The 16,445-nt window shown below is 37.1% G+C and overlaps 1 protein-coding gene across 4 annotated transcripts in view; it reads right to left on the bottom strand.

Moving 5' to 3' along the window:
• The window catches only part of RASGRP1 (RAS guanyl releasing protein 1), a 52,943-nt gene that overhangs the window by 28,049 nt on the left and 8,449 nt on the right, over window positions 1–16,445 (bottom strand). For all 4 annotated transcript variants that reach the window (XR_008577232.1, XM_054826155.1, XM_054826153.1 and 1 more), the window contains one exon: window positions 14,432–14,601. Coding sequence is in view for 3 of the 4 variants with exons in the window: in XM_054826153.1 (XP_054682128.1) it covers window positions 14,432–14,601 (170 nt within the window). In the remaining variant the exon portion in view is untranslated. The remainder of the gene's footprint in view (window positions 1–14,431; window positions 14,602–16,445) is intronic.

The following is a 16,445-nucleotide window of genomic DNA, read 5'->3' as shown; positions in this document are numbered from 1 at the left end:
AAATTCTGGGAGAGCCTATGTGAACATGCAGCAGCCCACTCAGCACTATCAGGCCCAGAACGAGAACTTATGCATCAGGTGATCTTCAACACTGAACATTAGAGACCATTTTCTGAATCTACCTTCTGTAGTTACACTTAAATTGTAAGGACCAGTTCTACCTATAGTGATAGGGGCAAGAGGAAAGTCTGTCTGTTCTACAGCCCCTTAGATGAGAGCAGTAGACCCCAAGTAACCAAAAGTTCTTGAGCTTCCTTTTGACTCATACTACAAGTTCTCAGTTTTATAGCATGAACCAAAGTTTATGCATTCCTTGTTCACGTTCTTACATAATTTCATTCATTACCTAAAGCAACTTTCTAGTATACAAACTGCCTATGTATTACAGCAGGCGCACTGAGGGCAAAACAGCAAAGTATTCAGCCAGAGAAGTGGGAAATTTGCAGAGGAAGGCTGGGACACCAGGAATCAATACTAACTCAGGCCTTTAGTATTTGGCGTTTTTTACTCTTCCAGTGTCTTCAGGAAGAGTAGAATTATTTTAGGCCTTGCACACAGAGGCCTGTATCAATTTTCATCCATTTTACAAAACTTGGTGTTCTGCCAGAGCCTCCATTCAACAGCTTTTGTTTAATCAGAAAAGCAGTTCAATACATGCTTAACTTGGAAGCCAAATGGTTATGTGCACACATACTATTAAGTATAGACAGCTGTAATTAAATCACTAGCTTTTCAGAAGTGCTCAGTATAGATCATCTCCAGCTGACAACGACAGCAAATAACTCACTCTCCTAGCAGTTTCTCCTCTCTCCTAGCATATTCCAAAATCCTCTGCCATGATGTAACACAGGTACCACTTGGCACCAGGTTCCAGATTGAATTTCTGTCCTCTACAAGGTCTCTTTCCATTTTACAAAGATGCAGAGAAAAACAGTATGTTCTGCTTATTATTAGTGATTAGGTCAATACATTTATGGTATTTTCTTGCATAATAAAAGTGCATTTATGCTTGACAATATCCAGGCCTAATTATCTCACAACAGACTTCATTACGACGACATGCAATTATTTTGCACACATTAAAGCAGCACTAAGTTTTGTGCTATCCATTCTCTTGCCCAACTAAAAGGCTCATTTCCACAAAGAAAAAACATCGTATTAGTGGTGGTTTAAAACTCAAAATAAACACTCTGCAACAAAAAATCTTAAGGTCCCCAGTACAGTTCAGCACAGAACAGCAAGCCTGCATGGAATTGTAGCAGCACACGATTTTACAAACACATGCAGTATCAAATATTTAATACTATCTTCCTGCCTGGTTTTAAAAGGAAGCACTTTGCAAGTGCGTATACATAATACAGCAAACGTTACTAAAAAGAAAAATCTTGAGTCTGATTCTTCTTCCATTTGTATTTCACAAATTCATAATTCAAAAAAATCCATGGAGTTAAACCAGTAAAAATGGGCCTTAGATGAGAAGAGACTCCAGCTCAGTTTTGGTTTCAGAACTATCATTGGGTGTTTCGTGTCTCTGACCACTAGGCCACTTCTTTTTGGAGAGCTAACCTGCCAAACATAGCTGTGTGTAAGGAAATGACAGAAGTTATGGTAAACTATCTTTGTGCAAATGGTGGAGCCAGTAAGAGGGCTTGCCTGACTGTGCTGCAAGAGTGTCTCTCTGAATGCCTCTGCAGTATTCTCTTGAACCTCCAGCAGTTTGTTTTAAAACTTTAAGACTCATTTTCATTTCCGTTTGTATACCTGTTTCTAACCACACACCCTGCTGAGCAAAACCCACTAAGTGAATACTAAGTAAAGTGGAATGGGTGTATTTCAGTTAGTCAATTTACCTTAAAGAAAGCTGCAAAATACTGCATAAGCCTTAACTTTGTTTCACTGCAGCAAAATACAAATAATGCATCCTTACATGCTTTTCCTCCTGTAACTGCCCTTATTGTACTAAGATGTTTTAATAAATATTCTCTGAAACAAACAAGGAAGCAGGAGTTGAATACACTTTTCCAGTATTTAACTACATGAGTGAAAGCACAAAGACATTTAGGGCTAAGTATTTTATTACCTATGTAGTAACACAAAGCCATCAAAAACTACAATTACAAAAGTTCCATTGCATACGTGAGACTCAGAACACACAAGGGTGAGGACATCCTAATCTAGGGCCATCAGTCACTCTATTGCATGATCCAATTGGTGGCTCCCTGTAATCCATGCCTTAGAAATAACTGAAGTATCATTTGTTCCTAGAATAGCTGAAAGTATCAAAGTATTCAAAAGCCAATACGCAAGGCTTTAAGAGCACGTGGCCTGCTTTTCACCAGGGCCTGACGGCCACCAAGCCTCTGGTAAATATACTTAACAGAAAGCGTATGTTCAATACACAAGATCGTTGTACTGAGACCTTCCCACTCGTGAGTGCAATGATAAGGCAACAGGAAGAATGCCAAGGGTGTCTTAACTGAACTGAATTTTGCAAGAAAGAAAAGTTAGCTTTTCTAGGTCTAAGAGGCCTTTATTTCATAAGCATTGTCTTTATTTCATAAGCAGGTTCCAACTCTATCACCTAATTTACAATTTGAAATGAATCAGAAGTGAATCACAGAGCACTGACATCATGTGATCAGTGACTAAGTTATAAGGACATGATTAACTTCTTATAAACTCCCGTAAGTGTTCCAGTGGTTATCAAAAAGTAGCACCAAAAGCAATACAATGCAAGAAAGCATCAAGCAATTGCCAGGTGGTCTTATTAAGTGCAAAGCTGGAAGTCAGGGGTTGCTATACTGATGTGCTACATAGAATTCTTCAAGATTTCTGCAGTGTTGGTTTTTTTTTTTCTTAAAGAAGATGGTGTGGGGATGGTGCTATAAATGTCAACAAAGATTATTAATGCACATGTGATTTGAAAACTAGGTGAACTGAGGTACATGTGGGAGTATACACTAGGGTTTAGTGACTGAACTGAAACAGTCAGAAGTCAATGTCTGCCCCACATGCGCGGTGCAATACTACAAAATAACAGAATGGCTAGAAGCAACTGAAATTGAATTAAATATTTCATGAGTATTTCATGGATACTTCCTGGAACTTCCCTTCACAAACAGGAAACACTCTGTTCCCCTTCAGCTTAAAACTTAATGCAATACATAGCAGTCTTTTTACTACAGGCTTATTATTGCCATGTTGGAATTTGGTACCCTGTAAAACAGGTGGTCATTTAACTCTCTTCATTAAATTGATCACATTTGGTCAGAATCAGATTCATAAGGAGCCTCCATTCTGTTCATCAGTTATGATATCATCATTGACAGTCAGCAAGCAGATTCAACCTAAACTAGGGTGCTTACCTGTTGAGTTGAAAATAGCTTTTATTTTTTAATGACAGCTGAAAGTTCAGTTGATGGCCAAAATCAGAGCTAGGAGCTAATATACTCTATTCCCCCACTCCAATGTGGAATCAGCTTTCTCAAAGCCAGTATGCTTCAGAACTAGTTTAATTTGTTGTTAAAATTCTACAATGATGAGGATTTCGCAGCCTCTGTAGGTGACTTATTCTAGCACTTGATCATTTCCATCATTGGAGAGTTCCTCTTACTGTCTAATCAAAGGTTTCAGGCAACCTGGGCAGGTGAAACCCATTATGCCTGAATCCCAGCAGACAGAGAAAACACTCCCTTTCCCGTATCAATATATTTTCTCTATTTAAGGATTGCTTCCCTTAAGTCTTTTCTGAGGTAGGAAACACCAAATTTGTCATTTTTTTTTTCCTCAGAAGCCAGGTTTTCTAAAACTCTGGTCAATTTTGATGTCCTTTTCTGAAACCTTTGCAGCTTGCACCTTTATGAAGCAAACCAGACTATAGTACTCCAGAGGAGGTCTTAGCATCAGAATTAGAATATTATTGTTAATATCGTGTACAGAATAATTTTTATACATATACATTTTAATATGTAAATATACATAATGTATATATAAAAAAATTAAAATAAGCATACACATCCCTCTGTGCACACACTTATCTCCTTAGAGTTTCTGCAGTTTCATTAAACCATTTTCAGTTTTAAAATCCATCATCAAATTGAGATCCTTTTCTGTATAAATGCTGTATATCAAGGACTTTACCACACTGTTTTTACAACTGATTACCCTAAGTGTAGAACTTCATACATGTCCTTAGTGAATTTTTCTATATTTCAGATCATTATCTTAAGTGCTTAATATCCTTCAGAAATAACATAACTTAATTACAATGTCCTTACAAAGATGCAGTAATTAGGTAAAAGAATTACTGTTTTAATTTCAGCTCCAGCAGAAAGCAGGTGGAGTCTTGAGCTCTCCAGCTTACATTTAATTCTATATAGGATGGTGGTGTTCCCCCTCATGCAATAAGAATGCTATAATTTTTAACAGACAGCACCAAAATACTCAGGGAATTGTGTTAAAACTTTTTTTTTTTTTTAATTGGCTTATTGTCCACACATGCCTGTAACTATTGACTCATACATAAATTTATTTACACAAGTAATTGGTCTTAAGAGGAAAACCTCCAAAATTAAAATGAAAAGAAATCAGTATTTCCCAGAGAGGAAAGAATTATACTACTTTGTGATCAATCCTGCACCAACAGAACCCAAAACACGCCAAGTAAACACAGATGTTGGAAGAAACCCTATAAACTTCATGCTTCTCCAAGTCTACTTCCCCCTCAAACTCTCTGAATAATCATTAACAATGCAGATATACCCAAGACACAAGTGAGTCTAATATGCATCCAAAAAGGATAATAAGACTGTTCTGTGTGAGGGTAGGGAACATTAGGGGAGAAAAACCTCAAGGGAAAGCCATTACCCTCTCTCAGAAACAGCTTTTGGAAAGCTACATCTTGCAGGGAGAGCTCTGGGAGGGTAATTCTTTGAAACAAAAACAAGAAGATAAAAGCTCTTGTCAAGGGGAAATGGGATGATTTTGAGAAATTAAAATGTACTTTGAGAGAAACCAAATGAAATGTGGGTGGAAAGCATTCCATTAGCCTTGAAAATTCAGATCAAGTACACAGAACAAGTTAACACCTCCCCCCCATACATTGTTCTACAGCATGTTTAAAATATTGATTTTAGCAAATTTAGATGATAACTTTTTAATCAAATAGTCTTTTTCTCCAAAGCCTACGAAACATCATTTGAGCGTTCAAGATTTTTTCAAAGCTTTAAATCATGATATTGGAGCCACATGAGCTTTTGAGCTGCAGGCAACTCTTGAATAATTCAAGTGTAATGCCTGGCAACACAGCTGTGCTGGCATGAGCACTGATGGATAAGATAAATGAGACTCCCAGAACAGAATCAGAAACTTCTGAGGCCGGTATCACTGTATGACCACTGAACCCAGCTGCATGCTTAGCACTGACTCATCCCACACAACTGTGGGGTTTTATAATAAGCTTCTCTCTAACTGCATGATTGATCCTGGGGCCAGTAATCAGATCCGAGGAAGCACGAAGTCAGCCCCATCCAAAAGTTCCAACTGTAATGGACTAGCAGACGCCAAGCTGCTTTACTCTTGGGAACCTGAAGATGTTGCACTTCACTATCACTTAGATCCCCGTTCCTGGCCTTGATTTCCATTACTGATGCATGCTCCAACTCTATTCTTGCTCTATTATTTCTGACTTACTGTTTCAAGTTTCCCTCCCTTACATACCTCAGCTTCCTAGTCGTTGCTCTAACCTCTTGATATATTTCTGGAATTGGTGTTTACAGACTCTCTGGCAAACTAGCTTCTAACCCAGCAGCCGGGGCACACCTTCTCACACCACCTCACCAGTGAGTAGGCTGGGGGTGGGCAAGAGGCTGGGAGGGGACACAGCCAGGACAGCTGACCCCAAGTGACCAGATATATTCTATACCATATCATGTCCTGCTCAGCAATAAAAACTGGGTGGAAGCTTGCTGGGGCTGCCATTGGTCTGGGACTAGCTGGGCCTCGGTTGGCTCGTGATGAGCAATCAGGGGTTTTCACATCACATGTTTTTCTTGGTTTTGTTTGAATTTTTTGGTAGTTGTTTTTGTTTGTTTCTTGGTGTTTTGGGTGGTTTGGTTTTTTTAAACATTGAACTGTCTTTATCTGAACCCATGATTTTTCCTCACTTCTACCCTTCTAATTCTCTCCCCCATCCCACTGAGGGGGAACATAAGTGAGCAGCTGTATGGTCAGGGTTAAACTTCATCCTTAGACTGACACATCTCTTGTTCACCATGGACCAACAGAACCAAAGTTTCAAAAAAAAAAAAAAAATCCCCACAGCTTCAGTCCAAACTTAAAACATACCTAATCATGAAGTAGCACTATCAAGTATCTATATACAGAAGAAGCTCCCCAATTGCTGATTCAAGCCAGCTGCAGTATGCCAAATTTTCATCAAAGAAACATTCCCATGTGTTCAAGTGTAAGCTTTATTGGGCCTATTGTATCAGTTGGTCCAGCACAGAACAAGAGTCTTATGCCTCGTAAGTACTGTTGCAGGGCATTTCTTAATATTACTACTAAAGGTATCTGATAATTTTCTATGTTATTCCAGTTTGGGTTTTGTTTTTTTTTTAATGTATACACTACATACTGGAGATCAACATTAAACATAACTGCTTCTCCTGGAGGAAGGGAGAAGATGATCTCACCCATACCCAAAGTGAATATTTTGAAGGTGAATTTTTTTCCAAAAATATGGAAAGGTTAAAACAGAAAAGAAGCTCTTGCCCTCTCACACTTCTGTTCTCTGTCAGAAGAGTTCCATATTTTCAAAGAAAAATATTGTGGCATATCTCTAAATGATCTTTCATCACAACGTAAGTAGCATGAGGCACTGAATTTTTCTTACCATGACCTCTACATACATTTGAGTATTAAAACTGCAGTGTTTGGGGATTCCTAAAGTCATCTCCAATGCAAGTGTAATCTTAATAGCTCCCAGGTACTCTCTTTGCCTTTTGCCAGCTGTTGCACTTATACCTTCGTACCTCAGTAATGGGGGAAAAAAGTGGTATCATGTTTAGAAAGTTATCTTAGCTTTTAATCTCCAGTCTGTCCTGCATAACAGAAAGATCTACTGAACTATGTAACAGTCTAAGGGAAGCTGCTTTTTTTTCCAGACTTTTAAAAAAGCAGTGCAAAAAATATGTCTTCACACTTGGCGATACGCAGCAAAACACTAAAAGACTTCACACTAAAGCACACACAGACCAAAAGAAATAACAAAGTAAAATGCATGGGGAAGCCTAAAGAACAAGTGACTGACTTCTTGTTTCAGCTTCATACACAGATTGAGGAGAAGAAAGAATTAAATTTATGCAACATTCTCAGGAGAATGAATTATTTTCCATTCCTATCTAAGCTTTTTTGTATTGCTAAATAAAAAAATATTGTTTTTTCTGAAGTTATATTTAGAGGTATGAAGACGGAATTTTCTGTCATATCCCTGTGGTAAATACAAGTAAATGGCAGGCTGCTTCATAAACAAGAAGTCCAAGTTTTCTTTTATTACTTATTTCTTGACTTTGGAAAATTATATTGAAAAGACTGAAGTCAAATTAGCTAAATAGAACTTTAAAATATATATAAAAATATCTAAAGTTTCTTTTCTTTGGGAAATTTTTTTCCACAGACATCAGGTTAAAAAAGAAATCTATTTTCGTTTTTGTACAATCACAATTAACTTTAATAGTTAGCTAAACAGCACTTAGTATTCTCCAGAGCAGTAACTACTCTTCTGTTCCCACAATGTCATGCATTCTCCAGAGCAGTAATGACTCTTCTGTTCCCACAATGTCATTAATTGATCATTAACATAGTTTCTATTGCCAAGCAATACTAAAGTTTCTGCACTGTATTTGACCAAATCACACCCAGATTACTTAACACACAACAGTCAACAACATTTTAACACAGAACAATACCGTGAGCAAACTTTAACTACTTTTGGAGGGGACTGGAGACCTCAACATTCAGCCTAGGCTTCAGGGGCGAAGGGTAGAACCCTGCAAGTTTGTGGAGTATGAGATAAAAACAAATGACTGTTCAGGCAAATCTAACAGAAAAGAGTAAATAACCACAGTTACCTTCTGTGGGTGCACATATGCCTTGAAAGACGCGTCAGAATTCTATGTTAGAATTTGGTATATGGTAAATTTGGTAAAAGGATAAACTCGGTACTTCAACTGTGATTGTTTTACTAGTTATTGTATGTTCTAACTAGACTGGGAGAATGTACTTATGTCAAGAGTACAGTGAGTTTTTCTAGATACTGAAAGGGGAAAAAAACTGGATAAAACTTTCAAATTTTCTGTATTTTAGAGGAGATGGCTACAGTGCTCCTAATGAGTGAACTCTAACTTGCCTGTTTCATTGTCAAATGGATACAATACTTCCCTGGCTCTCAAAGAATTCCTAAGACTCAATATATTTTTGCATGATATTGATACAAAAGTGAGCTATAAAAATCTTACCAGTTTACAGAACTAGACAGCTCTGCTAATGTAGTCATTTTTTATTCTACAAAAATGTTAACTATGATTAACTTGTACAGTTTTAGGCAGCTAATCCTTAAGAGGCAACCAGCACCTTTGCCAGATTTCTATCAAAACAATTCCATGGCATCTTTCATTCAGATCAGTCTGGAAGTGGTTTCCAGAATTTCTAAGGTTTGTTTATAAACATCTCACTTTATCACACATTGAGGCAACAAGCTAGCTTAGCACTGATCAGACACTGCAGAAGAATTTATATCACAACCTACTTTTAGACCTAGCTACACCCGAGTATTATGAGCATCAGAAGTTGCAAATTGCACTAGGTTCACATAAATTCTGTTAAGAACATTGCTAAACTTTGAGGTTATGATTTTTAACTTCTTTGAAAAGTAGTAGCCATGGGTTTAAATCTTTTTTTTTTTTCATACTGAATATTGACGTAGCAGTATAAACAACTAACTCCACTGCAAACAGTTAATTGTGGCTGAGCATCCACACAGAATTATGCTACATGCTCTGGGAAGTATTTTGGTTGCTTTCCTAAAGCCCTTTACTTACATCTCTCTCCAGAAACCAAACACAGGGACACTGCATGGTGACATGCATTTAAAGATGATGTTTCATGATTTCTTTTTTCCTTTGAGCAAATTCATCTTGTCTAGCTGTAACTGAAGTGCCTGGATCGTAGGATAAGCACAGTCTTCTGTGTGCTACATTAAACATGCTTCCAGTACTCGAATGTAAGAGGCAAATGAGTAAGATCTCGCACTCAAAGGTTAAGGACAGAAATACCTTCATAACATTTTGAGGTTTTAGGGATTTCTCAGCTCTTAAATGACCCTCAGATGTTTTCAGGAAGACACAAGTGTTTGTATATATTATGACTTTCAAGGGCACTCTTGGAACTGTTTGTTGCATAGTTCTAAATAACATTTCATGACTTCAGTGCAGACAAAGCAAGTTGACACTATGCTGAAGATACACTTTGTCCCAATGGCAACAGAGTTTTTAAACACTTTTAAAAACAATTTAAACAAATGTTTTGTGTGGGCAAGGAAAAGGCCCTCTGACCCTACCTGGTCTATAAGCTTTAACTATTTTAACATTGATTTGTCGAATATTTGAAAGGTGTATTTGTTTAAACAAAAAAAGCACACTTAAACCTTACTCAAGATTAAAAAAAGGTACATTTATAAGATAGACACTTACAGTCAAAGGAAAGGAACAAGGACCTCTTAACAGGCACAAACATATAGTGAAGATACAAATAGGAAAAAAAATATCTGCTAGAACAGAAATTGACTTGCTAACACATAGTCAGAACATCAAGCTCACAGTAGCATGAGGATAGCCTAGGGTGAAAAGTGTTATGAACAATTATTATTTCATTTCTATAGTTAGCAGATATACAGTTAACAAGTTAAGATATCCAGTGAAGTGAACGCTACTGATATATTTTTCCCTTCTGATTTGTAACACTTTCTGGATTAAATATATGTTAACATGCATTTATGCGGCCCACAAAGATTACTATAAGAAGAACTAGCAAAAAGTAGGGCTGTGCTACTAAGTGTATGTTTCCTGTGTTCTACTGAACTGTCAGCATTAAATAGTCAATATGGCCGTGGACCAGCAAACGAGACCCTACTCTGTTTGTTTCAACAACAAAGCTGATAGAATAAGTGTCTTTAGCAACAAAGCAGGAGACAAAGCCATGTTGACTTTCAGAGAACTGTCTGCCAATCAAAAGTACATTCGTTTCCTGGCATTTTATATACTACGTAATGGAAAAACATGGATGCAGGGGGTTAAACTCACTGTTCTACTTATAATTCCACTCCAGAATCACAGTTACTAATGAAGACTTCCTCCAGAATAAATTGTCTCCCTCCTGAAGCTGTCATATTCCAAGCCAAGATCTATTAATTATTTCTTTGCTTCCCTGAACTCACAACTTCAGCCATCATGTTGCCAATTAAACATCTACCTTTAATTTTCTCTTTATGACCTTTCTGTTTAGAATTAACCTCTCTGATGGAGAGGTTTCACTGCGTCTAACCTTTCTACAGCCTCTGTATTTTCTAGTCTTTTCAATCATGCTACCCTACCTCCTGCTCTTCCTCTCGATGCACTCTCGTTCCTTCTTTGATTTCTCTTTTCCTCTGCTTCCCTGTTATGACCTCTCTTTCTTCCCACATGATCAGTTTTTCATCTTTGAAAGTTATTGTCAGCTCCACTTATATGCTACGCTTTCCCTTCTTTTCTAGGGCAATCACATATGATGCATTTACTTGTGCTCTACCGCTCTTCTTGTCAATCTAAATCATAGCAGTAATGGCATCCTGTAGCTATTTAGAATGTTGAGAGATCATCCAAGTCATGTAGAACATGTTTTGAATTACTGTCCTACATAACCAAATCTCTTCTCTTTAAACTGATGAGACTGGTTTCAACTCTCTACAAATCTTCTCCTAAGCTCAGGACCAATATTCATTCCTAAGACACTTTCTGCCTTCCATCTCTCATCATGCTATTTTTCCTGAACTCCTGGCTTTTCTGTTGCCTTTACTTTTGGCAATTCATTTGCAGGATGATTCACCTTACTCACCCTGATGCAACCTTTCATGGGACTTGAAAAAACCTCTACTTTCAGCATCTCCTTCTCATCATGCTATTAAATAAATGCTGGTGTAATGCTGATGTCTCAGATATAGTGATCATCTACATGACTTCACATGACACTCACTGTTTCTGTCTCTAAAGCACATGCCTATCATTCATCAGCTCAAGCTAAAGACAACCAAACTTGAGAGGTGATAGAGCACACACACTAATCATCCCAAAGTAGATGTTTAAGTTAATTACACTGAATAAGCTTTTGGTCATTTTCTAAAAACCAAACCAAACCAAACACCACACACACACACACAAAAGGCGTCCTAACACTTTACTTTCGGAATTAGCAGGTACACCACCATCACTGTAATTCACACCATTCTGTCCACATTCTAGCACCATTTTCTACCCAGCACTGTTGTAGACCCACAGACAATATCATTAACTCCAAGATCCAGTCTTTGTTCCATGCCTCCTTATCATAGGTTTTGGATTAACTTGGCTCTCTGCACAAGATTTGTCTTTCTCCAAAACATCCTGGAATCCATTTACAACACTGTGGCAAAGCTTAGCCTTCTAACTCTTGAAACTTCAACTTAGCATATCCCCCTTTTTCATTTTTTCCCCTTATCCATACTGTAAGATAAATAACATAGTTGTGTTCTTCATAGCTGTAAGTGTGTATTAATTCTTAATACCTTCTTGGTTAGACCTTCTTGTGATATTCTCTGCATGTATGGCAAAAGTCTGCCAACTTCCCCTTACAAACCATTGTTGACAGCAGCCTCTCTTACACATTATTTGCTTTTTCCAAACTGGTACAATTGAGTCCAGGAACATAAATTCAGCTGCATACTTTATATAGGAATTGTATTTGTAATTGTACATGTAATATTAGGAAGTGCAGTATAATATTAACATGACGCAGTACATATTCTGAAATGTGACACATCATCATCATCTCTATCTGCTGCCTATTGTTCTCCTTAACCACAGACAGCAAATGAATCAAGAGCTTTTTCCAGAAAGTAAACTTAAACTATAAAATGGAAATCTGTGCTTATGTCTTGAAGATTTCTGTATTTTTAATATTGAAATAAAACTTGCTCAGATCACAAGACTAATATACAAAATAGTCTAGGTCAGCAAATCAGACACTGAAGATATAACCTCAGTCTGAATAGAACTCTAGAGTACAGGGTAATAGCTTTACTTTAGTACTATGCACGGAAAGAAACTTGCTCGCTCAGTTTATTTGTAATCATTCAGCAGCTATGCTTTTCCCCACCACCACCATTTTTCTCCTTACTGTCATTCCTCCCCAAACTCCCAGATTAAAGTTTTTTCCATCTCTTCCTTTATTGGCACAATGATGTGAATGAATTTTGCACAGTGTTTTTGTTGGTAGCTACAAGAACCTTCTTTAAGGAACTTTGTTATGTAGGCTATCTATAGTTGGAACAGTTGCACTTCACAATTTATTTAAACACCCCACTGGGAAATTCCAACATAGCTTAAGAATATGCATTATGTCATAGAAGATGTACAAATACAGACACTAGCATGAATTGTCCAATGACGAGTATAAACTTCTGCAGCATGCACCGTAATTCTAGCAGTCCTTAGTGAGTATAAGGTTATGTTTGCAGATGCACTACAATTCACTTTGCTAGACCTACGTACCACTTGTCAAGGTTCAAGAAAACCCTATTTAGTGGGCTATGGTAAATTTTCTAACTTAAGCATGAAACCCTTTAGAAAGATTAACGTGCATATATAGCTGAACTAGACAGGTATACTTGCTTTTCTTTGTCGCTTCAGACCTTATAATATATGGATACCTAGGAATCTGAAGAACACATATGCATGTGTATGCTGATATACATAGAGTATTTTAAAAGTATTAAAATAATTAAGCCAACAATAATCTCCCATTCAAGGGTTTCACCTACACTACCTTAAATCAATCCTGGTAATAATTTTACCAATTTTTATGATGTTACATTTATAATACCTGTTCTTCATAAAAATGTGGACACGTTAATATTGGTCAAGTAGTCACAATATTAAAACTGTATGCAGGCCTTACACACGCTTTAGATGTCTTATCCAACCAGTGAACCAAAACTGAGAAAAATATGAACCAACAATTATTTAGGAATTAGGGCTTTATAGCAGTTCAGTGGATATGTTCTTTACAGTAATTAAATAGAGGAGAAAAGCCAAAAATAAACAAAGCATTACTGACAATTACATGTTTCATTAACTTTTCTCAGACATGCATTTCTCTGCACATGCTGATTAGAAGGCTTTAAAAGTAAAAAAAAAAAAGAATTCCAATGAATGTGAAAGATTAGTTATTGATTATACAGTATTTATGTGCTGTATCACTAGATCAGCACTATGCGTTACTATTTAACGAAATAGATTATTTATTTTAGAGTTTAGCGGGTGTTCAAGTACATTTATTTCCTAAGGACTACCCTGCAACTAAGACTTTGCCACATATGCTTTGGGAATAGCTCATAGCACTGAAAGATATGGCATTAACAAACAGACGCACTACTTAAAATTATTCTGAATAATTTGCTCGTGAGTGCCTTCAGTACTAACGTATTTTAATACTACAAAAATAAACACATTTACTAACGAAAAAGTTGGAAAAGGAAAGTAGGGATATAGGGCTCAGGCAACAGTCATGTTTGTCCATATATTACAGTTCTTATTGTAAGAAAACAAATGGATGACTGATAGGCTTAAAAGGATACACAGTTGTGATTTTTGTTTGGATTCTTTCTCTTTAGTAGAGAAGTAACTTTAAATCTATAACAATAATGCAAGAAGCAACCCAATGTTATTTCACCTAGTTTCAAAACAGCCCTGCTCATTTCAAAATGTTTAATATAAACATGTTGTTGACATATATTATGAGAATATTACTGCAATATGCAAAATATAATGATTACTTGCTAAAGTTCACCAACTTGGTACTTGAAGGAACAACAAAAAACCACACATAGAAATATAAATGATTGGTGGTTGTCTTATTCTCTCTGAAAAAACAGTAGTCACACTAAACTCTTAGCATATAATACACACATATGCATAAACAGATCCACAAACCTCTAAAAATATGCAGTCACCTACAGTATAGAAAATTCGCAGTTACACCTTTCAACTCCACTAATAAATCACGGTAGTTCACTAGTAAGTGACCAAAACATAGCCAGCACAGAAACAAATTAATACGATCCTAAAAACCTCCAGACACTCACCAAAAGACTGAATGCAGGTTTCAAGAAGATCTTCCAAAGTGGCCCCTTTGGCTAAGTGCCCCAACGGCACCATAGTGACCTGGGTAAGATTTGAGAGGCTGGGACAATGACTGATCTGCTTCAGCTCAAGTGCCGATTCAGGGGCAGTGCTGCATGCTTGGGCAGGTTGCCTAAAAGAAAGCACAATAGTGAAGTAAATACAAGAAGATCCAGTGGTAAATTTTACACTGCATGGGAAAGGAGAGGAGATTTGAAGGACAATTAACTCCCTGTAGCTAGGGTGCTGAAAGACATAACCCTCCCACTTAATACGTACACCAAAGAGACTGCTCAGTAACTGACTCTTTTTTTCTGCTAAACGTGGATTGTAGAGCACACGGTTATAGAGCTCCTTGAATGATCTGTCAAGATTACGACAAGTCTTATTTCTTTGTTGGGGATTTATGTTTACATTATGATTTCAGCACAAGCATAAAGACCCCTCAAACTATGTAAAAGGAATATTATTATGCAGTAATCTAGCACCACATATTCGTGAGTCCATCAAAAGTAAAGGAGAAAAATATAACTATAATCAAACATTACACACATTGGAAAACACCGGACTACCTTTATTAATTTCATTTTGAAAATCACTATTAAGTAAACAAAATGTCAGTGCAACTTTACTGTGGAGTATTTCACAATTAAAAAAACAAAACAAAAACCCCAAAAAACACAGCCAAATAATTTGCATCCATTCTACACTATTATTTCCAACTAGGTTGTTTTAAAATTGCATACATGACTAAATTAATGTCTTTAATAATAAAAGTAAGTGAGACCAAAATAAAGCACGTATCTAGTTTTAAGATTGTATTTTGATCATATAGATTTCAATCTTTTCAGATTTCAAGAATGTGTACGTTTACAGATAATATTAAGGGCTGTTCATTGTTTGTATACAAGTTCATAATTCTGTATGGAATACTAAGTAGGTACATTATTACATCGATAAGTACATGCTGAAATATTTTTGCCTGCAAATAATAGGAACGACCTCAAAATCTGACTTGAGACCATACAGTTCATGAAAGGGCAACAACCATTGGTGTTTCAGTAAGACTTGGGTTTTTTTTCAGGGACAATTTACATTCCACAGTCTTCCTAAACAAGGAATCCAGCACCTTTAAGATGCTATCTTAAGCCTTCATACAACTTTTCTTGGAACACTATGCGAGACTTTATTAATAAACTGACAGTCCTGGGAAGAAAAGGCATAGAAATTTATCCAGTGTGCATACTACATACAGATAGGGAAGGTAAAGACACAAACATCCCTGTATAGGCATTCCTGGATGATGTTGGAAATATGCATGCCTTAAGAAGACAGACTGGACCCTACCTCATCCAACTGAATTTCAAGCCTTATCTTACATTTCTGTCTCATTTGAATGCTGGGAAAGCCACGAAACCACACATGATGTCACTTACAACCTAACACTGACCCAGGCCTTCGTACTTGCAAAGTCAGGAAAATACAGGCCTGACCCTGCAGAGGTAGTGACCATCGCTCAGCTCCTCCAGTTAAGCTGACAGTGTCAATGCAAAGAATGTTCTCTTCCCTTCCCTTCCCCCTTTCTCTAAATTTCCCTCTTAGCTTTGTGATCTGACTTCCTGTTCTCAAATAAAAAGAGCAAGGGCCTGATCAGCTTTCAGGGTTTTCTTTCTACAAGCTCAAATCCCTCTCCTAACTTTATCCCAGTTCCTCTTAAGCACAAGACAGATGATCCTAGCAGTGCAGTAGTAATAAAGTAGGAGTTACAGAAGAAGGTATTTTAGGTCTCGACAACAGAGTGCAGAAAAAACTAAAGTGTCCACACTCCCCAAAAAAGTTCACATTAACTCTGTGGCCGACTTGGCACACTAGACAGGCAAAACTCAGCTGGTGACATGTCTGAAATTAACTACTCAGGAGAACAGATCCCCATGCAACAGTTACTTGACATGAAAAATAGATTAAAGCTGTGCTGGG

This window comes from Grus americana, chromosome 5 (assembly GCF_028858705.1).
Source record: "Grus americana isolate bGruAme1 chromosome 5, bGruAme1.mat, whole genome shotgun sequence".
Taxonomy (NCBI): Eukaryota; Metazoa; Chordata; class Aves; order Gruiformes; family Gruidae; genus Grus; species Grus americana.
Note: the sequence above shows the minus strand (reverse complement) of the source record. Positions and strands in the feature narration are given on the sequence as shown.